General features: G+C 36.0%; 2 protein-coding genes and 1 non-coding gene across 5 annotated transcripts; all 3 read left to right on the forward strand.

Moving 5' to 3' along the window:
* The first annotated feature begins 6,860 nt into the window (after positions 1-6,860).
* Positions 6,861-10,513, forward strand: LOC102615027 (uncharacterized). Its single transcript, XM_006475911.4, has 4 exons — positions 6,861-7,097; positions 7,692-7,796; positions 9,038-9,205; positions 10,070-10,513. The coding sequence occupies exons 1-4, from the start codon at positions 6,996-6,998 to the stop codon at positions 10,193-10,195; spliced, it is 501 nt and encodes a 166-aa protein (XP_006475974.1). The 5' UTR covers positions 6,861-6,995; the 3' UTR covers positions 10,196-10,513.
* LOC112498019 (small nucleolar RNA U30) lies at positions 9,936-10,037 on the forward strand. The gene has a single exon (XR_003065103.2). It is a non-coding gene; the product is annotated as a small nucleolar RNA U30 (small nucleolar RNA).
* A 4,796-nt stretch (positions 10,514-15,309) lies between the features above and the next one.
* LOC102614541 (hypothetical protein) lies at positions 15,310-18,730 on the forward strand. Of its 3 annotated transcripts, none has more exons than XM_052439870.1 (3): positions 15,310-15,645; positions 16,012-16,589; positions 17,846-18,730. In XM_052439870.1, the coding sequence occupies exons 2-3, from the start codon at positions 16,071-16,073 to the stop codon at positions 18,482-18,484; spliced, it is 1,158 nt and encodes a 385-aa protein (XP_052295830.1). In that variant the 5' UTR covers positions 15,310-15,645; positions 16,012-16,070; the 3' UTR covers positions 18,485-18,730. The 3 variants fall into 3 exon arrangements, with proteins under 3 accessions (XP_052295830.1, XP_006475973.1, XP_006475972.1); XM_006475910.4 differs by having other exon boundaries at positions 16,061-16,589; XM_006475909.4 differs by having other exon boundaries at positions 15,311-16,589.
* The last annotated feature ends 5,693 nt before the right edge of the window (positions 18,731-24,423 follow it).

Raw genomic sequence — 24,423 nt, forward strand, 5'->3', positions numbered from 1 at the left:
ATCCCTTTTTCTGATTACTAGTTGTCCATAAATTTGTAGTAATGGCCACTCTACCATGATTTTTCCCCAATAAATGCAAAGTCTTAACCTTCTCGATTTGATATAACTTCAAGATTTCGCTCTTCAAAGTGTTTCTGCTCATTGGCTTAACCACATGGTTAGCATGTGTCATCATTTCTCGGAAGCTTATATATTCTACGAATATAAGTGGAAGCTCATGCATTATAACCATTCTTGCTATCAAACTCCGTAAAACATTTTGATCAAAACTGTCATAACTAATGCCACAAGTTTCATCCTCTCTTTTAATCACTTTAAGGCTTCCCTGAAGTGCTTCTTCAATGTTTGGTTAATTCTGCAAAACACATTGCCACGTGTCTATTCAAAGTTGAAGTCCTATATTGGTATTTTGCTTTTAAAATTGCACTACAATGCATGCACTTTGCCTTTTGTTCTCCATTTACCATTATTTTTGTAAAGTGCTCCCAAACTTCAGAGACTTTCTTCTTTTTTCTAGTTTCTTCCTTACTTTTCTTATCATTCACGGTTGACACTGAAATTTCCTCAACCTCATTATCAGTTTTATCTTCGACATTACAAGATAAATCTGGAGCACTCGAAGAATTGATTTTCACGTTGTCCGACATTGCACTACTTTGCTGTTACAATAGCAAAGATATACTAAATTTCAGATTTTAGTGTGGAAACGAAAAAGTGAACAGAAAAGAGAGACAGAGACATAAAACTAACAGGCTCACAGCAAGTCAGCAACATAAAATTAAAAAAGACAAAAGGATTTGGCCGAAAAAAAAGAGCAACAGTTACAGTAATCACAAGCTCACAGCAAGTCGGCAACCATGCACAAAATTGGTCGAAGATAAACATGAATAAACTTATCATTACATAACTAACAGGCTCACAGATTACATAACTAACAGGCTCACAGTAAATCAGCAACATAAAATTAAAATAGGCAAAAGGATTTGGCCGAAAAAAAAGAGCAACAGTTACAGTAATCACAGGCTCACACTATAAGTCAGCAACCATGCACAAAATTGGTTTTCCCGTGATTATTATTTTCTCTGCTTATCAACATTGTCATTATACGAGCAGGCAATAAGGATCCCTCACAAAATTGGCCATATTTTCCTCATATTCTACGGTCAAAATGCACAAAATTGGCCGAAGATAAACACGAATAGCAACAGCCAACACCAATAGAGAAGCAATCGGCAAAAATGCAACTGGGAAGACAAAATATGGAAGGAAAAAAATCAATACCTGCAGCTGGTAGTGGTGGCTGTGATGGCAGAGTGATGGACTGATGGTGGATGACAAAGTGGCAATGGAGAGTTGGAGACGGTGGCGCTGACGGCGTCGGAGGGGGCTGTACTGCGCTGCTGCCGCTACACGAACAACTCCCGTCACAGCCATAACCGAGCAAAACCGAGTCAGCAAATGCCAAACGAGAAGAGATGATGCCGACTACCGACTGCCGACTGCCGAGGGGCGACGGTGACGGACTGACGGTGGGTGCTAGCCAACGGTGACGGTGGTAGCATCGCTGCTTATGCCTTTGGGTTTGGGTGTTTTGCGATTTGGGGAATTAGGGATTTCGGATTTGGGTGTTTTGCGATTTGGGTTTGGGTAACTAGTTTTAGTTTTTTTTTTTAAAGTTTATTCGGAAAACAAGTCCGGGTTCGGGTTCTGGGTTTTAAATTCTGAAACTCGGATCCACTTTTTCAGTATATGCGGTCCAGATTTTTCCCAGATCGGATTGGCCGGGTCCGGGTCAGATCCGGTCCGGGCGGGGTTTTTGACACCCCTGCCTGGAACAGACCATAGCATACATAACACTCCCCACTGCATTTGAATAGAGAATATTCTTCATATATTCTATGTCTACGTCAGTTGTTGGCTCATAGAGCTTAGAGAGCTTAGAGAGCTTAAAATGAGCTGACAAATGTGTCAACACAGGTTTAGCACTGTCCATGATGAACCTATTGAGCATTCTCCTTACATAACCAGCCTGAGTAAGGAACAAAGTTCTTGCTGGTCTGTCTCTTACAATCTACATACCCAGAATTTTCGTTGCAGCACCTAAATCTTTCATTTCAAACTCAGTGCTGAGCTGCATTTTGAGTTCCTCTATGGCTTCCCTCTGGTTGCATCCAATGAGCATGTCATCCACATAGAGAAGTAAGTAGATGTAGCTGTCATGAGTCAAGCTTCTGTAGTACACACAAGTGTCATACTGACTTCTGCTGTAACCACGGCTGCTCATAAACTAGTCAAATCTCAAATACCACTGCCTTGGAGACTGCTTTAAGCCATATAAACTTTTCTTAAGTAAACACATCATATCTTCAGTCCCTTCTTCTATGAAACCCTCAAGTTGTGTCACAAAGATTTCTTCATCAAGGTTACCTTGTAAAAAGGCAGTTCTTACATCCATTTGGTCTAACTCTAGGTCAAGAAAAGTAGTAACAGCAAGCAACAACCTTATGGAGCTGTTTTTTACCACTGGTGAGAACACTTCATTAAAATCCACTCATTCTTTCTGTGTGAAGCCTTTAACTACCAGTCTTGCCTTGTACCTGGGTTGTTTATCAGCAGACTCTCCATCCTTGAGCTTATAAATCCATTTATAGCCTACTAGTCTTTTATTGAAGGGTTTTTCTACCAAGATCCAGGTGTTGTTTTTCTTAAGAGAGGCTAATTCTTCTTTCATTGCAGCAAGCCATTTAGCTTTATCTCTTCTACACATGGCTTCCTTATAGCTCATAGGTTCTTCACCACTTAGTTCTTCAGCAACACTCAGTGCATATGAGATAAGGTCAGCAATGCCATATTTCTTAGGCATTCTTATTGTTCTCCTCTCTCTATCCCTTACAAGCTGATAATTGTTAAGCTCATAGGATTTGAGCTCCTTGTCAGATTTCTCTAGAGTCATTTCTGCAGGTTGGTAGCAATCAACATGCTCCACCCTCAACTCAGCATCTTGTTTTCTATATGAACCAGTAGACATTACCTCAGTTTCTACTTTAGACAGCAGCATTGAGTCTTCATCAAACACCACATCCCTATTAATTAGAGTTCTTGAGGGCTTGTCATGTATGCACCAGATCTTATGCCCTTTGGTGCCTTTTGGATATCCTATAAAGTATCATTTCACTGCTCTTGGCTCTAATTTGCCCTAACTAACATGAGCATATGCATTGCAGCCAAAGATTCTGAGGTTAGTAAGATCTGATGGTTTTCCTGACCAAGCTTTTTGTGGAGTTCTGAAGTTTAAGGCTGATGAAGGGCTTTTATTCACTAGATAAACTGCTGTTGTAACTGCCTTAGCCTAGAAATGCTTAGATAGGTTTGTATTGAACAACATACACCTTACTTTCTCAAGTAAGGTTTTATTCATCCTTTCGACAAGGTCATTCTGCTGTGGGGTGTGCCTTACTGTTCTGTGCCTTGCTATGCCCTTGCTCTTACAAAATTCATCAAATTCATTACTGCAATACTCCAGTCCATTGTCTGTTCTTAGCCTTTTTATCTTCTTACCAGTCTGATTTTCTACAAGTGTTAACCATTCTTTAAACTTCTTCAGAGCCTCACTCTTCTGTTTTGACATATAGATCCAGACATTCCTTGAGTAGTCATTAATGAAGGTTATGAAGTACCTAGCTCCACCATGAGAGGGAACATGTGATGGTCCCCATAGGTATGAATGAATGTAGTCCAAGGTCTGTTTTATTTCTTTTCTTCCTGTATTGAATTTTTGCATTGTAGCTTTACCAAAAACACATTTTTCACAGAATTCTAATGAGGATATGTGGTCTTCACCAAACAAACCTTGTTTCTCTAATTCTTTTAACCCTCTCTCACTTATGTGTGCTAGCCTTATGTGCCACAACTTGGTTTTATCATTACTCATAGTGGTTGTAATTCCAGGTAAGAGACAAGACCCTACTAGAGCATAAAAGCCATTCCTTCTAACTCATTTCATGATGGTAGTACCATTTTTCATCACATGAATCTCACCATTTTCAGCTCTAATACTACAGCCAATTTGATCAAACATGCCTAGTGATATAAGGTTTCTTTTAAGTTCTGGTACATATCTTACTTGATCTAAGTTTCTAATTTCACCATCAAATATTTTTATATCAATGGAAATTATCAACCATATACCTTTAAATGACACTCGTATCAAACGTGTGTGAACACTTTTCAAGTGTATCACTCGTATACCCTAAGTTGGTAAAACACTTATGCCGTCCACCAATCCGTTAACTTCCGTTTGCAAGTGCTGACATCATAAGGGTAATTTAGTCTTTTAAAATTGATGAAACTTTGATTAAAAAAAAACGACATGTCATCCCATTTATCGGATAATTGTTAATAATTACTAAAAAAATTACTTTACAACCGAATCTACTCCTCCAAAATTTAACCTAAATTTTTGAAGATCTACTCTTCCAAGCTCCAACTAAAAAATTTTATGGTATAATATATATAATTGTAAATAATATATTGTTAATAATTTTTTATGGTATAATATGGATATTTTTATGGATAATTGTTAATATTATGTACCATTAATAATTCATTTTTTTAATCAAAAAAATGTATTATTAATAAAATAAAATAAAATAAATTGTGTATTGAAAATTTACGTTAATTTTTAGGGTAAATTTATATTTTTACCTTATTTTGAGTTTCAAGGGCAAAATAGTCAATTTGTCACAATTCTGTTAACTTTTTAACGGAAGTTAACGGATTGGTGGACGGCAGAAGTGTTTTGTCAACTTAAGGTATACGAGTGATACACTTGAAAAGTGTTCACACACGTTTGATATGAATGTCATTTAAGGGTATATGATTGATAATTTCCCTTATATCAATGGTTCCAATTCCAGCAACTTTACAAGCTAAGTCATTTCCAACAACACTTTACCACCCTCAATACTTCTAAATGTCTTAAAGAAATGCTTATTTGGGCACATATGGAAAGAGCACCCAAAGTCAAGTATCCACTCACTAATTTGATGCTTTTCTACTGTTACTAGAACATCAGCACCCTCTGAGTCTCCTTCATCCTCTGACACAATGGCAACCTTCCCATTTGATTCCTTTTGAAGCTTCTCAAGCTTTTTCTTCTCAAAACAATCCTTCATATAGTGCCCTTCTTTTTGACAAAAATAACATTTCCTCTTATTTTTCTTTTTCTCTATTTTATCTTTCTGGTTGGTATTTTTCTTTTCTTTGCTGTTTTTTTTATTTGCCTTTGACTTGACTGTTAATCCTTCCCTATAGCTCTGATCTTTCCTATTAGATTTCTTCTTCAAATCTTTTGATTCCAAGGCACTTTTAACATCCTTTAACATGAGAGTCTGCCTTCCATATAAAAGAGTATCAACAAAATGCTCAAATGAATCAGGCAGGGAGCTTAGCAAAATTAGTGCCCTATCTTCATCTTCCAAATCGATGTTTACATTTTCAAGATCCAAGATTAGCTTATTGAATTCATCCAAATGATCATTTATAGCTACTCCCTCTTTCATGGAGAAGGTGTACAGTCTCCTCTTCATATATAATCTCTTGGCCACTGACTTCTTCAAATATAAGTCTTCCAACTTTGACCATAATCCTGATGTAGTCTTCTCTTTTGCAACCTCTCTCAGCACTTCATCAGAGAGATGTAGGATAATGGTGCTGTGAGCCTTGTTATTAATGGTTTTCTGATCTCCTCATAATATTGATGAACCCTATGCATGTTCTTTCTTGCCCTTTGGATCTTCATCTTCATCATCAAGAGCACTATCAGGCCCTTACTGGATGAGAATTGCTCTCATCTTAAGACTCCAGACGTAGAAGTCGTTATCACCATTAAACCTTTCGAGATCAAATCGGGTGGTCGTCATTTTGATCAAGAACAGCCTCAATGAACCAAGCTCTGATACCAGTTTGTTAATGCTTAATCGACAAATGCAACCACCTTGAACTAGTTAACATAATAGGATCAACTCAGAACAACCAAGAACTAGAATTAGAAACAAATAACAACAGTAAGATTCAACAAGAACCAAGAACCAAGAAGCAAGCAAAGAGAAGAAGAGCACAGAGAAAGAGTTTACGTGGTTCAGTATCAAGGTACCTACATCAACGGCTGAAAAACCAGCAGAAGGCTTAAGCTTTATTAATGGAGACAATTACACAAAGAATCTATGGAGTGCAGAGATTAAATCTTTAGTTTACAGAATTTATTATCTCTCACTCTATCACCCTTAAAATCACACGCTAACTATGCCACAAACCAGCCCTTATATATGCATGCCTCTGTTTTTGGAATCAACCGTTAATAATAACGACTTCTAACTAACAGCAGGCCCACACTCCAGCTCAGCTCGCCACGTCAGCATACTAGTAACATAATTAAACTAACAGCTTCACAACAACATTGTTTATAGAGTAACTGTTAATACAAATAATAAGAATTATGTTATAACTATTTTTGTACATTCAATGTACTCTACGAATAGAGAAATATATAGAGTTAAATACAATGAAATAAAAAATTGAAAGATTTCGTTAAAATTTTTCGTTTGAAAATTTTTTAAAAATCATAATACTATCTCCAGCTTAGATACAAAGCACGTAACAAATTATTTGTACATGTATACCAAACTCTACTGACTTTATGCGACCCTAGTTGGTCATACAAATCCCGATTACAAAATTGTAGCATTTTCACCAAGTATAAACGTCTTGTCTGTTTACCATCCAAGAAAAATACGACATGTCGTTCAAAACAATTATCGTATCGATGTAATCTCCGTGGGCGGGCAACATTCGCCAAGCCACACGCGTATAATAGAATTCCCTCGATCGAAGCGGCGAGCACTTACCTTGTCTCTCTCAAGTCTCAACCCATCCGTCCATCCAGCACGCTGAAAAAATAGAGAGAGAATATTTTGGCACTGGAAAGCTAAGCGAAAATGGTGAATTGCATGCTGATGATCAGCGCCGATCTCGAGAACCTCACCAATCTCCAACCTCAAGGCGGCTGCGACGATCCTAACTTCTCTTACTTCTTCAAGGTCCCCTCTCTTTCTCTCCCTCAGTATTACCTCCGTTTCGCCGCTCTTGATTCTTCTTTACTTCGTATTTACTTCTTGCACTGCTCGCTTTGCTTCACATAATGGATGAATTTCGGTATGGATTTTTCTTTTCTGTTTTCATTGCTCTCTCTCGTACATCAAATGAATGCGAGTACTTATTTTTAGGTTTCTGGTTTTAGGTTACTCATTTTACTTGATTTTCAAATACAGATGATTATTGTGACTATGATCTCTAGTAATGCTCTTCACCTTGTTTTGCTTTGGATTTTTTGTTTTGATTCTTTTTCTAAGTGTTCAAATTTGTTGTCTCCTGTTATGTATGTTTGTGTTTTTATGTATAATGATTATATTCAGTTCAATCTCTGTCACTCATCATATTATTTTCAGATCTGATTTATATATGCTTATGGATGTTCATATAAGTTGATTTTCAGTAACATTGTATATCACTCTTATCAAATTATATTATATGTTTGTTTTGTTGATTCTAGTTAGTTAATGTTGGAATTGAATTTTAATCTTGCAATGCTCTCTGAATTAGATGTTTATCTGTTTATTTTTTGTGAGGTGTAGTTGAAGTGTGGATGCGGAGAACTAAGCCAGAAAGAAACTTGTGTGAGCTTGGCTGAAACTCTTCCTACTCAAGGAGGCAAGGGAACCACAAATCTCATTCAAAAAGTAATACCTCTCTCTCTTCCTCTCTTTGTGTATGTATTAAAATGTGAGTGATCATGTTTGTCTTATTGCGAGGACTTTAAATAGATATATGCTCTAACCAAATGATCAAACTGTGAAGGAAAAGCTGTTATACTAGTACCTCAGGCTTAGTTTAGTGAAGTTACATATTTCATTTAATCATTTATCTTTAGATAACAAATGATGCAATTAGATGGTCTGTAGTCATGATACTTGTACCAGATATTGCTAATGTAAATTGTTTCAAGTAATATACACTTGCAGTGGAAATTAAAATAGGTTGCAGTACATCACTATTGCGCGCACACACACACACATATATCTATATATATATATCTATATATATATATATATATATATATAGAGAGAGAGAGAGAGAGAGAGAGAGTTTTCTATCAGGGATCCCTGATCATGTTAAAGTTAGGGATAAGTTAAAAGACAGAAAACACAAATTTCAACACAATACGGAACAAAATACACTGCACTGGAGTCTGTTTTTTTTTTGTCTGTTAGCTTATTCCCAACTTTAATACAACCAGAGATCCCTAATTGAATATATATATTGATCAAGCTAGTTAAAATTGGTGCCATTTGAGCTTAGATGTATATTATTGTTTGTAGTCAAACTGGAGATGTTTAGCAGTAGCATAGTGTAACAAATCAATTTCTTGGACTTAAAACCAAGGCTTTTCTGTTACTGTTGTTGTGAACGAGTTCATGGAATCATGATAGAACATAACTCTATAATGTATCCTCATGATTCTTTGTGAACTTCAGAGCTTTTCTTTTTATGATTTGAATGTAATTCTTCAGCTCTTTTGATATCTTGTAAAAATTGCTTGCAAGCGACAAGCTTTCAAGATATAGTTTTTCTTGGGACTTCTAGTATAAATTGTATTTTTTTTCTGTTCAATGACCTATATATGCTTTTTGATGCCTTGGATTTAGAATGGAAAAAGAATTATTAAGTTTCTTTGGTTGAGCTTGAGTAATTACTTTGAAGGTGTGGGAATGAGGATCTGGTACTATGGATTTCTTGCATATTTTCAAGTTTCTTGGGTAGATTAATCTGTTAGAGACTTGTAGTATAAATGACCGTGACATATTGTCTGTATTTTCAAGTGTTGCTGTGACATATTACAGATGAAACTTTTTCACTCTAGTTATAAAATGACTGTGTTCTGGTTGTTGGTGATTTTCTGGCTCCATATCTTTCTTCACAGTGCAAATTTTGTGGGAGAGAAGGAACTGTTACTATGATCCCAGGCCGGGGTAAACCATTGACCCAGGAAGCTGCTCAATCTGGCGGTTTTAGCCCCTTGATGTTATTCGACTGCAGGGGTTATGAGCCTGTGGATTTCGTCTTTGGTGTTGGATGGAAAGTTGAATCTGTAAGTTTCTATTCTTGCCCTTTCCCCATAGTTTTTTAACACTAAACATTAGACATATTTCAAGTGGTGGATGGAAATGACTTGTGAGCACTGCATTGTGTTATCAGAGCGCAAGTTGAGTGTTCGTATTTATGATTATGCATGACCATCTTCATTTAAGATACATCTTATCCTTTTTGATGCATTTCACGGTTGTGAATATTTTCAACATTGAGCTCTTTAGTTTACAAATTCTTTCCAGCTTTTTCTTTAATGTGTTAGCATATTGTTTGATTATTTGCTCTAGTTTAGCCTTTATGGTTTCTGCCTCTCTATTTAGGTGGAGAGCATGACAATAGATTTTTGCTCTCTCAGTCTCCTATCGGCTTACTCTTGACTTGAATGGCAAAGGGTGGGCAGACTTTGGAATGGAAACCTTGTTTGAAGATTCTATTTGCTTACTAACTGTATTAAAGATGAGCTGGATGAAGTGTAACTTGCATTCATTCGATAAGAACAGGCGAATGCATTACACATGTTTCTCCTCTTTTTCTACTGTGCTCCTAACTATCTCATTCCCATGCAGACAGCTGTAAATGCACTTGGTACTTTTTGGGTTAATGTTTTGCCGCAGCTAAGAAGATTCATCATCAATATATCTTCTTCTAATTACTGTTGATGCTTTTTCTTGTTGCACATTTTGCTTCTATCCTCATATACATTTGTTGTTACTAAAGCCATCTTTTATTTGTGCGATGATGATGAGTCAAATTAATCTCGTTAATCTGAGATTAATATGAGGAAAAATTCTCTATGACCCAAAAAAAAAAAAATCTATTTGTTCTGGTTTTGCTTTGTCGAACTAACTGTAAGTTGTTTGTGTAGCTTGCTGGGACTCAGTATGAAGACATTGACTTGTCAGGAGGGGACTATGCCGAGTACGATGAGAAAGGAGAGTGCCCGGTTATGATTTCCAACCTCCGCTTCAAGTTTGAAGTGGTGAAGCACTGAAGTAAAGCTCTTCTCTTGGTACATACGCCCTAACTGTTCCTTGTGAATGAGGTAGAAACATTTGACTGGATTACATGTAGTATGCAATGTATGGGAGTTGCTTGACGAAATATGTCTACTTCTGATTACGTGCATAAAGTGCTGTCATAACAGCAGTCAACTGATTAATGGCTCGCTAAATGATGTTGTGTTTTTTAGGAAAGTTTGTCTTCTGGATACAAATATCATGGTGTGTTGACAGTTCTGCTGATGGAGTGCATCCATGGGATGCAACTCACCATTGGTCAGAAAATATATGAATTCAATTTCTTGTGCAGCGTGTCAATATTCTGAATGATTGAAATCGAGATTTGTTCTTGTCAAAGCATGTCTTTGCAGTTCCCCTAATCTGTGCAGGGGCTGCGGAAATGATACTTCATTTTTCTTAAAACTTTCGTTTGCTTGTATAATCTATTACGACTGTATTTTAGTGGCACTTTAGGAGTCTGTGCCCGTTCATTTTCCATGTAGCTGCCACGTGGAAAAATAATTACCTGAGTTGCGTGAGCTTTTTCTATGGCATTCTGCGCACCAACCTTCCAAAATCAATGTGCAACAACCCGAGAATTCTCGTAGCATTGAAGGCTGAATGTTCTCCAGTAATAATGCTACGCGTACTTAGCTCCGAAACTTCCAAAATCAATTTACATGATTTTGGCACGCAATCTCGGGATGCAGTGGTTGGTGGGCCCTATATGTTAATTACTCACAACGAAAAGAAAAGAAAAAAAATCAGCAATGTCGTAATATCGCACGATGGTGGCCAGGAATCACTGGTTTGTGCGACTCGTGATTAATTGTGCATATAAATACCTGTTTGTTCATAAATTCTTTTAGAAATTATATTAGGAAAAAAAAAAAAGAAGAAGAGAAAAAGACCCATCTCTTCATGACATGGGAGGGGAATAAACGGAGTGCAGAATCTGAAAGAACTAGAAAAAAGTGCAGAGCTGGTTTTCGTGCTTTGTACTTATTTTCTCTTAGTTGTTATATGCCCTCTCTTCTTGCTCACAATTTATGATAGAGATAAAAAAATTCTTCCAAACATCTTCTTATTCAATTTAAAGGCCGATTAAAAGGATTCTGGATAAGCATTGTTATTAATTGTGCACAAATGACAGAGACGTATCCTGTTTAATTACGAATTGAATTAAAAACTAAGGGGTGTATCTTTTTCTAATTAAATGACAACTTAATTAATTAAGTCAATTAAAGATGGTTATTTTTATGATTTAATGAGGTTTTTAGATAATTTTGATGGAATAAAATAAGCCTCTTTTTTTACGTTTTACTAAATTAAAAATTCTGCATAAACCGACTAAAATTCTAATGTCAAAAATATCTCTATTTAATTATTTATTTTCTATATTTATCAAAAAAGTCACCCATGTACAACTAATAAACTCATCCTTATAAAATCTTTTTTTTAATTAGATTTTAATTCATTCTTAAAGGTGTGAATTTGAGTTTAGGCCTTTAGGGTTAAAAAGTGCTCCATCATTTTTCAATTTATATTACTTTCGATAGATTTTATTAGAAAGCTAGTATGATTTCGTTAATTATTTATTGACCTTAGGGTGCTTATCTTGCCTCAATATTTTGGCTTGAACAAGTGACAATATTTTTGGGCCTTCAGATTTCACCGTTGTGAAAGGATATTAATGCATTAGGCATAATTAGTCATAATTTGGCATGTAATATTGTGTACTGTAAGTTTAAGAGTGAATCGGTTCCTTTGATAGTCGACAATTTTTATTTTTTTTAAAACATTTCCTTGCTGGACAAATACAAAGTTTACATGTGTACCACAATGTCTGCGAGAGGGTCTTCCAACCAAACAAAGATCGTTAATAACAGAGAGTGTCAATTTCGCTAATTAATGGGCGACTGTATTACAATTTCTACAAACTTGTTTGAGATGCAAGCTTGGGTGATTTTGGGCTGACATTCGCATACAAACATGTTTGACATGCAAGTTTGGGTGATTTTGGACTGATATTCGCGTACGCAGGACGCATGGGCGCACACAAATTTAACCAAATAAGTCTAGAATTTGCAACACCCCCTCCCCCGGCGCACGCACATGTGGAGAAAACCTCTATCCTTATAATTCTTACTCATGCATGGGTAAGTGTATATATAAACACAAATCCCTTGACTTGTTTTCCCTTGTGGGATAAACTTTATTTCCTTTCAAATTTTCAACTTCAAGAGTGCACTTTGAGAGACAATTTGTCATTCACCCAAGCATCATTTTGAGTAAATAAATATACACTTTTGAAGTATTCATGGAGTAGAATCCGAACCTCACAAGATTTTCCACATTCGCTGTGTGAGACCCACTCAAAATGTGCCATCGAAGTAGCATATCGATATACTATTTTTTCAACAAGAACAACATTTGCCGAGTCAGATTCGACAATCAAGGGAGAGAAGCCTGAATCTGTCGCCAGCTTGATGCATTGTAGGACAACCTCAGCATCTGCAATCTCGACGTCACCAAGAAAAGATTTCTTGCGAGCTGAGGAAGCCATGAAATCTCCCTTGGAATTTCTTTTTATTGCACCCAAACTTGTAATTCCATTAGAGATGTCAGTGTTTGCATCAACGTTCATTTTGTACCAATGAGTCTCTGGTGGAATCCAACCAACATCCGTCTCGGTTGGACAGACCGATAACTCTTGAATTGGGGAGCCTCGAGTAGCAGTGTCGAATTCAAAACAGCTTCAGCCACAAAGAACATTTTGTGGATCCATCATCTGATGTTGATAGAGCGCTATGTTCCTAGAGTGCCAAATAGACCATGCAATCATCACAAAAGATGAGTAGTCCTCTTTTGACAGCGAAGATTCCAAATTCTTAGCAAAAAAAATGCAAAATCCATATTAGGGCTATTTGTGACGTGAGCAGCCATAGTTGACAACTTCCACACCTTCATCGCAAACTTACAGCTAACTAGCGCATGAAAGGTGTCCTCAACAGCACTATAACATCGTTGACAATGTGGGGAATCCACTACCCTTCGTTGAAAAAGATTATTTGATGTAGGGAGTATATTGCGTAGAGCTCTTCAAAAAAAGATCTTGACTTTAGATGGAATGGTTAAAAGCCAAGAGGGATACCACCAATTAGCGGAGCCAAATGAACTTGAAGGGGAATTAGGATGAGTGAGAATAAGGGACACTTGATAACCACTCTTAATTGTGTAAAATCCTCCTTTTTTTCATAATGCCACACTAAAATGTCATTAGTAGGGACTCGTGGCAAGGAGACTCCTTTTAAGAATTACTTTATTAGCTGCTCATTCCATTCGTTACCATTTATTAACAGGTCTGAAACTTTAGAATCATTCGGCAATGCATGTCTTCAGGGATATAGGTTTAAAAGATAATGGACTTGGCATCCAATTATCTCTATAAATAAATATGCTCCTGCCATCGCCAACCCTCCATCTTGAGCCAGTGTTGATAGCTTCACGGCCCCATAGAGTACTCTTCCATACAAAAGATGAGCCGCTTTTGATTTTGCTACTTAGTAAGTTTGTGTTGGAAAAGTACCTAGCTTTAAGAACTTTGGCCAAAAGAGACTCAGGTGCTTGTAGTATTCCCCAACATTGCTTGGCCAAGAGCGCTTAATTAAAGGAACTTAAGAGCGCGTTTGAGATTGAGGTTAAGCTACAGCACTAAAGTGTTCAGTAAATACTAACTGCTATAAGTTAAAAATTAGATTGATATGATTTTTCACTTGTATAATATAAAATCTATTATATCTTTAATAATTTTATCAAAATTATTATTTAAAATTTATATTTACTACATATTATTAATTTTTATAATATAACTATAATTTTTTTTAACAGCATACCTCAATCACAAACAGGACCTAAATATCTAAACCTCATGCCCCCCGTCCTTCCTTGGCTTGCAAAGATTCTTCCAAGAAAGCCAGTGAATGCATTTAGAGTCATCAGAATTGGCCAACCAACAATTTGTGATGCAACGCTGTAGGTCCTCGCATAAGCATTTTGGCAACTTGAAAACACCCATAGCATAAACAGGAGTGGCTTGAATGACAGCCTTTAACAATACTTCCTTCCCACCGCTTGAGAAGAGCCTGGCCTTCCATCCTTTTAATTTGTTGAGCACTCGAAGCTTGATCGACTTGAAGAATTGTCTTTTGTTTTTCCCTACCATAGATGGCAAGGCAAGATACTTTTCATGATGAGACACAACATTCACGTGAAGGATTTCTTGAATCTCCTTTATGGCCTTTGATAGTCCATAATTGATTCCATTGACAGTCTTTTCTTGTAGAATTTTTGTTCAGTTTTTTCTTCTTTTTTTTTTTACTTCCCAAGTATCTTGTTAGTTTTTTCTTATATTACGCACTAGCATTGTGAACTTGTGATAATTTTAAAGAACTTTTTATATTATAATTTTATAAAAAAAAATTTTTCGTGTATTAAACTATTTGGTATCCGAAACTACATTAGGTCTCGGCTAATTTAAATTCGAGCTGGGTAGAACCACTAGGGCGTCAAAGCTCTTCCAATAAGTATTTAACGCAACTGCATTTTCAAGATTCGAATCAAAAACCTTGGTTAAGTTAGAACAACCCTATGCCAAGTGAATAATTTTATAAATCATTCACTTGAAGATGATTTAGCTAATGTTATGATCCTTTTTTTTAAAAAAAGATAATGTTATTATCATATTTAAGTTCTTTTAAAAATATATTATTTATTCAACATTTAAATTTAGTAAGGGTAAAAATGTAAAAGTATAGGCTGTCAGTTTTTTAAAATTAAAAAACAAATAATTTAATATTTATTTTTAAAAATTTTAAAAAAATTTACATATCATTCAAATTTAAATTTTGACTAATTTCATTCTATTTCAAGTTATAAAAAAAAAGGTTAAAAAAAAAAAAGGATCTATCAAGGCAAATGAATCAGGGTAAATTTGTTTTCCAAAACGTTACAAAATGACAGCAAGACATTGCCGTATTATTACCTTGCAAAAACCGCCTCTCACATGGTGACGGCTAACCCACAAAAGACGAAGCAGACACTTCCACTGTACGTGTTAAATCAAAAAACATTCTTTGAATTCTCCACATTTCAGAATTCACCTAATTACAATTCTGTGATTTCCTCAAATTCAAAGTCCCATATATATATATATATATACACACATACACACACACTCAAAATTTCCTTGATTCCCCACTTTCTTGGACCTCCTTTTCTCTCTCTCTTTGGGCGTCCCAAGGACTTTTCTCTTTTTCTCCTCTTATTTTCTTTGCCTAACTTTGTTCATTTATTTGACCGTTCTGTTTCTCTTCTTTGGTGGCGCAATTCGAGCTAAAGCTTCAAACTTTGTTTCCTCATATAGCCCCAACAAATTTACATGGTATGTTGAACGTTCACCATCGTGTACTGTTTTTCATCACCCCACCAATCACGTTAATGGTTTCGTTTGATCTATAGACTATCAAGTAGTCCGATCTGGACTTTTGATTTTTGCTAAGAGCTTCTTATTCAAGAAACCCATGTGCTGTGAAAGCTGATGATTGTGCTATATCTGTTAATACTTGCTTTTTGAGTACTGTAGTGTCAGCTCTAGATCTAATTTCGTTACTGTTGCTAAGTGGGGTTGTTTTGCTGAAACATATTGAATTCCACAAATTTCAAATATTTAAAAAAAGCTGTTTTTTTTGCTAGCTCTGGTGAATAAATTAGCTGGTATTTTGAGGCTTAGTAGTGCTTTTGATGCTAGGATGTTGATTTGGATCTGACGCAGAAGGTGAAATTTTGATTTGATTTAGAGTTATAAAGATGCAAGCAAGGGTTGTTCCGCTAGAGGAAGGCAAAGACCCTGCAGTTGTTAACAAGACAAATCAATTTAGGGCCTTGCCACTGAGATTATTTCAGTTATTTGGTTTGTTTCTGGCTCTGTGTATAGCCTTTTCGTTGATTAGTATATACTCAGTTCGTCGGTTTGGAGTCCAGAGTGTTGTGACAACGGTTAAGTCCAGTTTTGTGGCATGCCCTGAACTACCGAATGGTTTGGATTATTGGATAAATCCTCCATCAAATTTAATGCACACAATGAGTGATAAGGAGCTTTTTTGGAGGGCCTCATTTGTGCCTCGAGTGAAGGAGTATCCCTTTAAGAGAGTTCCAAAGATTGCATTTATGTTCTTGACGAAGGGGCCATTACCTCTTGGACCTCTTTGGGAGAAGTTTTTCAAGGGGCATGAAGGGCTATATTCTATCTATGTTCATTCTCTGCCAACATTCGAGAACAAGTTTCCATCTTCATCAGTTTTTTACAACAGACAAATCCCAAGTCAGGTATGCCTGACATTATATCTATCTATTGCAGGTTTTATTTATTCATTTACAATTCTGGTGGAAACTTCATCTGATCATCTTTGTTGTACTATTGATTATATGACGATGTAAGTTATGATCTTCTTCTCTTGAGTGATGATGAGCAGTACTTTATTTTTTACCTATAATGTGAATTATTCTTTTGAGGATCTATATAGTGTTAGCATGCTTGCATAGCTTTCCGAAATTTGTTTAACAATCTTCAGTTCTTAGGACCTCTCAGTCATCTGTAGGCTCTTGGTGTTTGAAAGTAGAAAGTAGTGTTCCCATTTAGCATCATCACTTTTATATGCATGGTGATTCGCGATCAAAGTCCATAAATACTCTGTTGAATAGGAAGATGCTGATTAACAGATTCTGTTTATAAACTAAATATATTCTGTTTTTGCTTAGCCAAGTTAAAATTTTGCTCCTTTTTTTTTCCCCTGATTGCCTTACGGATTATTGGAGTCCATGAGAAATTGCGAGGAATCTAGCAGGAGCGGACAATCCATAGATGACATGGTGGCATTCTTGAATGTTACTTGGCAAACATTTTCTAATTAATTTGATGGCATACATTATAACTTTCACCAGCAAAACTGGGTTTGAGTGAATGATCAACAATAAGAGTCGGTCATTTTTTGGGTTGAATTTTGAAAGTTGGGAACTGCAACAGTGTAAGTTTATCTAAGGCTGGTAACCACTGCCATATATCGTGTGGAGGTGAAAAATTTTGGATCCCAAAACACCAAGGGGGAGGGTTGAGCTGTCTGTATGTATATTGGCTCGACGAAGTGCGTTTTATTTGATTTTTTTTTTCTCCCTACGTTTTTGTATTGGACAAGTAGGAAGACATGTATGTTCTTGAGTTGCCCCCTTGTAGTAACTGGAACAGGATACAAATCCTCCAAGAAATGGAGATCTGATTTGGTTAGCTCTGCTACAGTGCCATTTCAACAACAAGCAGCTACCATAATCCTGTCCCAAATGTAAAATTGATACTTGATACCCTTTGATCCTGGAAAATAACAGGTTTTATGATTACCTTTACCAAATGTTATCATTACATGTTCTAGGTGAAGTGTTTGGTAGTGGAACTGTCTTGCATTCTTCTGAAAGCCTTTGATGGTTATGCTTTATCTGCTTATTCTATTTACTTTAGCACATAGCTTTGAATACAATATTTCCCAAAATTTAGAGGAGATTGTAATGTCTTCTGTATCTTCCCTTTGCAGATCTCTGAATGGGGAAAAATGAGCATGTGCGATGCTGAGAGAAGACTCCTTGCTAATGCATTGCTTGATATCTCCAATGAATGGTTCATTCTTGTCTCTGAGTCTTGCATTCCTCTTTATAATTTCTCCCTCATCTACCATTACATAAAGAAATCCAAACATAGTTTCATGGGTTCATTTGATGACCCTGGACCATATGGGAGAGGACGCTACAATGCGAACATGGCACCTGTGGTGAACATTACCCAGTGGCGCAAAGGATCCCAATGGTTTGAAATCAACCGAAGGCTTGCAGTCAACATTGTGGAAGATACTACATATTATCCAAAATTCGCGGAATTCTGTAGACCACCTTGTTATGTGGACGAACACTATTTTCCCACCATGCTATCTATTCAAATGCCAAATCTCTTGGCAAATAGAAGCAGCACTTGGGTTGATTGGTCGAGAGGTGGTGCTCATCCAGCCACATTCGGAAGAGCCGACATAACAGAGGAGTTTTTCAAGAAAGTTTATGGAGGTCAGCATTGCAAATACAATAACCAGCCCTCTACAGTTTGCTTTCTCTTTGGAAGAAAATTTGCACCGAGTGCTTTACAACCTCTGATGAATATATCATCTAAAGTTTTGGGCTTTTAACAAATAAATTTGTCTACCTTTTGAGTTGACTTCTGAGTGAATGGTAATAGCCGAGGAAGAAAGATGATTAGGAGCTTTTCGGATAGACGTGTTGCATAATACGAATTGAGAGGACTGTTACATAGGATTAGCCTCTTTGATGATACAGTGAGATTCTTGTATGTACAGAGGAACGACAGCCAACGTGGTATATGTGTCCATTATTCAGATTAGATAAATGAATTTAATAATTTTGGACGTTTTTAACTTCGATCATTATCATCCTACTGATAATAATGAAGTGATAACTACTTCCAAGATATTTTGTTTTCTCTAACGGTTTTTGAGTTGATTTGAATTTCATGCTCATCTGGATTTGCACTCAGCCATTGAGCCAAATAGAAAGCTATGATTGGTGATTAGTAAATAGTAAATGCCAATGTATACATTACATTCATTCTAATTCTGAGGTTACTTGATATTCACAAAGTCAAATTTTCATACAATCTAACCAATTACTTGAGAATTTGCTTTCAAATTTTGTTTGATTCTCACTTATTTGATGATTATTGGTGTGATATGTCTGATAGAATAACTCGAACCAACCATATGTGATAACAAATTCTCAAATAATCACTAATTTGGGAATACTTGACAATCCCAAATATGCTCTTTAAGTTAAGGAGTAGTTGACAAGTGACACCAGCTACTGGATGATTCTCGTTAGCACGTCTGTGTAAGAACTAAATCATGCAGATAAAAAATAAAGGTATAAAAAATTGTATTACGTAAATAAAACTACTTTCTTTGTTGCTGCCGTGTTGTTTCAGCCTTACAGGTCCTGTCTGTGAGCAAATCCAACGCCAGGCTGCACTCCACAGCCGCCCAGGGCTGCCATATGCTTAGCAATATTAACGAGTAAAATAATAAGATTCTTAAATCTTTTTTTTTTTTTTTTTTTTGGCTTATTTTGGTATGCTAATTGCTATCAGTTTAGTTGAGTTGCAAGCAGACACTGAAGGATTAGAAGGAGAATGATTTTTTTGTTGGCCGGTCGTGTAATTGTCAACGCATTTTCTCGACCGCCCTCGTGACTATTCATCGCATTTGTTGCATGAACATTTGAGATATTTAAATATATATATCTTCATAAGGTGATGTTTGATTCACGTTATGTTTTAAAATGATTTATTGTGTGTTTTTTTTTAATGCATATTACGAGTGTCTCTTCTTTTATTGGATGGATTTTTTTGACATAAACTTTACAGTAGGTGGTACTACTCTTTTTAATAAACCACTCATCTCATCTCATTAATCCTTAAAAACTAATAGCATTCCAAAATAAGTTCTTAAATCGTTTTCCTGCTGATTTTGGAATGCTGTTAGTTTAGTTGAGTTGCAAGCAGACATCGAAGGATTAGAAGGTGAATGATTCTTTGTTGGCCCGCCGTGTATTTGTAAATGCCTTTTTCTAGACTGCCCTTGTGACTATTCATCGTATTTGTTGCATGAACATTAGAGATATTTAAATAATTTTTTTAAAAAAAAATAAAAAATATATCTTCACAAGGGGATGTTCTAGTCACAGTTATGTTTTAAAACGATTTATTGTATTTTTTTTAATGCCTATTAGGAGTGTCTCTTCTTTTATAGGATGAATTTTTTTGACACAAACTTTATAATATGTGGCACTATTCTTTTTAACAAACCACTCGTCTCATCTCATTAATCCTTTTTAATTTAGCTCGGTGACAACCCAAAACCGTCCTTGCTCACCTAAACTGATTTTAAATCTCATATCTCTTTTTTCAACCAAAAAAAAAAAAACAAAAATTATCAGCTGAACTAAACTATCTGACCCCTTCATCTTATGAATCAGCATAACCTAAATTATTTTTTACAAAATTTGGTATGAGGGAGATCAATTCTACCTGACCTTTTTTTTTTTTTTAAAAAAAAGAATATTACATTACAATATATATTGATATTTATAATTAAAAAAATATTAGTAACCTTCTAAATTTTTTTTTTTAAAGTAAGAGGAGGTGGGCAAGCCTAAACATAATCTTGATCTCTAAGAATCGAACCCGGATTTTGGTAGAGGCTACAACTGCACTATAATTAACCCGACCACGCCCTTAGAATATTGTAACATTCTAAATTATTTATGTGATAGCTACATATTTGAGCTTAAAACAGATTAAATCTAAACCAATTATATGATTGTGAGTGCAAATATATAATATTTGAGCTCAAAATTAGGTGACTCTAAATCAATTTTCTGATGATGCATCTTAAATATATGATGTTTTAGCCAAAATAAACTACTGAATCTAAATTAACTTTGCAATGATACCAATCAAATAATATTTAAAAAAGAAATCATGCTAATATACGTAGGAGTGGTTGAAACCTTTTTTTTTCTACATTAATTAATGAGAAGAGGTGTTTCATGATCATTTAAAAACAAAAACAAAAACAAAAAGAAGGTGGAAGAGCAGTTAAAATTAAAATTAAGTTTTTAACTTCGGGACTCAAATTTATATGGTTAACTAAATAAAATTACAACAATGCAGCCAGATCTTCTTGGACTCAATTATGATATAATTACAGAAATTAAAGATCTTCTTTTATGGAATAAAAAAAAAAAAAAGAAGAAGAAGAAGAAGCGTTGATTGAAATTTCCTTTTTTAAACATTTACCCAAAGTTAAACCATTTTCTTTCCGCATACGTTTAACGAGTAAACTTCGTAACACTCCTACATGTGCCTGCCAATGAACACACAGTCGCACACGCCAAACGGAAAGTTCTGGAAACCCACAAAATTCACGATCATTTCATACTGTCCACAGGTCCACATCCGATTATTCAAATTCAAAATTCGAATATTAAAAAAGCCCGTGCCCTTGCACGTCTCCACGCGTCCTCCTCCTAATGGTCGAACCACCGCATCCCACGTGGGCTGTCTGTGGGCGCTTACAAAAATCTTTGTAGCGGAATCAACTGCACCATCACTGATCCCTAATCATCAATCCCACCATTAAACATTCGCCTCTTCAATGAACTCATCATACATTCATACACAAAATCCCCCACCCCACCCCCCCCGACTCTCACGTAAATTAATAAATTATTAACACGCGTCAACGAATCGTCCGACCCACGTTAAAAGTTCTCGAGAATTTACAAAATAATCACACCAAGATTTCGTTCAATTTATAAAAAAAAAAAAAAAAAAAAGTACTTTAAAATTTTCTCATTTATTGCAGCTACAAAAAGGCATTTTTTGAACAATAATTTTTGTTAATAACATAACACAACTGAAATCAAAATTTTCCTCCACCAAATTTGAGTGCAAATGGATCTCCAAACTTAGCGGTAAGAGATTTTTATCAATTAAATTATTCAATCCTTTAAATAATACAATGTTCTTATTATATGTCCTATCAATTAAAGTAGATAGTTATCAAGTTTATCACAGACTGCGATATTATAATTCGCTGCTGTTTCCGTAATTTTACTTTGCTCAAATTTTTCCCAATCCCAAAGAATCAATTATTTCCTCGGCGTAAGTCACACTCGTGAACCGACACGACGTCGCTTCGCCGTTCGATACCCTAAACGGTCGCGTGAAATTATAATTAACTGGGCCCCACAAATAAACATAGCTGTCAATAAACCAATAGACAGACTGGAAAAATCCGGGCCGCTGCCCGAAATTCTCTCTTCCCGTCCACACTTTTCAGTCTATAAATAAACCTCACTATTTTCTTCTCATGTCTTAAATACTAACACTTCCCACATACAGACACAGGAAAAAGAATCTCTCTCAGCTTCCTTCGGTTACGCTCTCAAAAACCCTGAGAAAAAAAGGCTTCAATAATGGCATTCTCAAAGGCTTCAATGGCTACGCTGATGATGGCCGTTGTCCTGGCCGCCTTGGTTCTCGCAGGGTCGGCTCAAGATCTCTCTCCCGCTCCAGCTCCCGCTTCCGGAGCCGGCTCGATCTCGCCTTCCTTAGCCGCCGCTGGTGTCGCTCTCCTTTCCGCTCTGGTGTTCGGCTCAGTTCTCAGGGTTTAAGAGGCCGGTTCTCTATCTGATTACGTGTCACTGGCTTATTGGGCGTGTAGAGTGGTTTCTTCATATTTTTTTTTCTTTTTTTGCGTTGTTTAGACGTTATGTGGGCTTAGTAGCGGCGGATCCACTGGGTTTTTAGTCTTTTAGGGAGTGAGTCTTATTACATATAAATTTTATAATGAGAGAGAGTTATCAGTTATGCTTTGTAGCTCACGGAGATGTGATGATATGATTTGATTTATGTTTGTTATTTTGGAGACTTATGATTATTATCAGTATATATTAAGCTATTCCTTTTGTTGTTATGTTATATATCATTCACTATCCGCTTTTCTTTTAATTTTTTTATGTAAATCAATTTAATTTTATTTCACTCGAATCGCGTTCGCCGGACGACAGAAGAGGAAATACATTTCCCACAAGAATCGATGATAAGTAAAAGTAATGCACTTGTAAACAGTAATTCGTATCTTCCCTAAACAAAAAAGTCCCAAGTGGCAAGGCACAGCTGACACGCTTACTCCTTGGCTTCTGCACTCCCATTCCCATGTGCAATTGTGCGAAAGGACAATGAATGAGAGAATTGGAGGAGAAGGGGAATCTGTGCCTTTAACATGACCAACAGGAACATTTTTTTTTTTTTTGGCCTTTTTTTAATTATTCCAAGTCCAAGTCATCGGGTCTGTGGCACCTTCGTGAAACAGAAAACAACAGGGGGATCAAATGTGCAATGATTCAATTTGTTGGTTTATAGGGGTATATCATTACACTTGGCGATGCCTTGGAAGAAGTCGCCAGAATGATGATTTTCGAAAAGTTTATGTTGGACAAGGCAGTCTTTGCGAAATTGACTCATTCGGCCCAACCATCCTTTTGTAATCAATGGCTAAGCGTGATTTGCAACGTATTATTTGACCGGTGAGCTGAGGTTGTTCTCCCTTTTCATTCGCCCCCACCCAACCCCCCACCTGGAGTTCCCCAACATTTGCTTAGCTTGTACGAATATTATAGTTGGTTTGTGGACCCTACCACGTAATTGTTGATTCCCGTTTGCTTTGCCCTACATAATTATATACTAAATCAATAATTCTAGAAATATAAACTCTTTAACAAGCACTAATTATTCCATTAATACAGTTTGAGATGACATTTTATATTAGGTTATTGATATGTTGGAGTTCACCTACGGTAAAATACGAATTTTAATTACACGTAAAATAATAAATAATAAAAAAATAACTCATTTTTTATTATTCATCACTTTGCTTGTATGATTGAGATTCGCGCTCTACCGTAAGTGAACTCCAACATAATCAAACTCTTATATATTATTGTATGACTGAAATTCACACACCACTGTAAGTAAACTCCAACATAATCGAAACCCTTTATATTATTGTTGCACGCTTTGTGCAATTGATTATTTTTTAACTTAAAAAATAATTGATGTAGGTCTCGTCGTATTAATTTGCACAATAAAATGTGCAGAAATAATTTATATTAGTACTCCATATTTGTCCAGTAGCCAATGAGCTTATTCATGAACTTCAGCTCAACCATCTTGTAATGTGCGAAAATAGCCTTGCTTTGTCTATAAGCAAAGCTAGTGGCACATTCGTCACTCCCACTTTAGACAGGTTATACCAAGTTGGTAAAGTAGCTTTTAACTTGTTAACCAGCAAAATGGACGTAGCCCACTACTGGGCCTAAAGCGTGACCAGCCCAGTCAACCAGCACCTAAATAAAGCTGAAACAAAAGAAAAATATAAGCAAAACAAAAACAGGTGTTGATGCCTGATGCCTCTATAATAATAATAATAATAAAATAACCGAGAGAGAGAAGAGAGAAAGAGAGAAGAGAGAAGAGAGAAGAGAGAAGATA

Source organism: Citrus sinensis, chromosome 1 (genome assembly GCF_022201045.2).
Source record: "Citrus sinensis cultivar Valencia sweet orange chromosome 1, DVS_A1.0, whole genome shotgun sequence".
Lineage (NCBI taxonomy): Eukaryota > Viridiplantae > Streptophyta > Magnoliopsida > Sapindales > Rutaceae > Citrus > Citrus sinensis.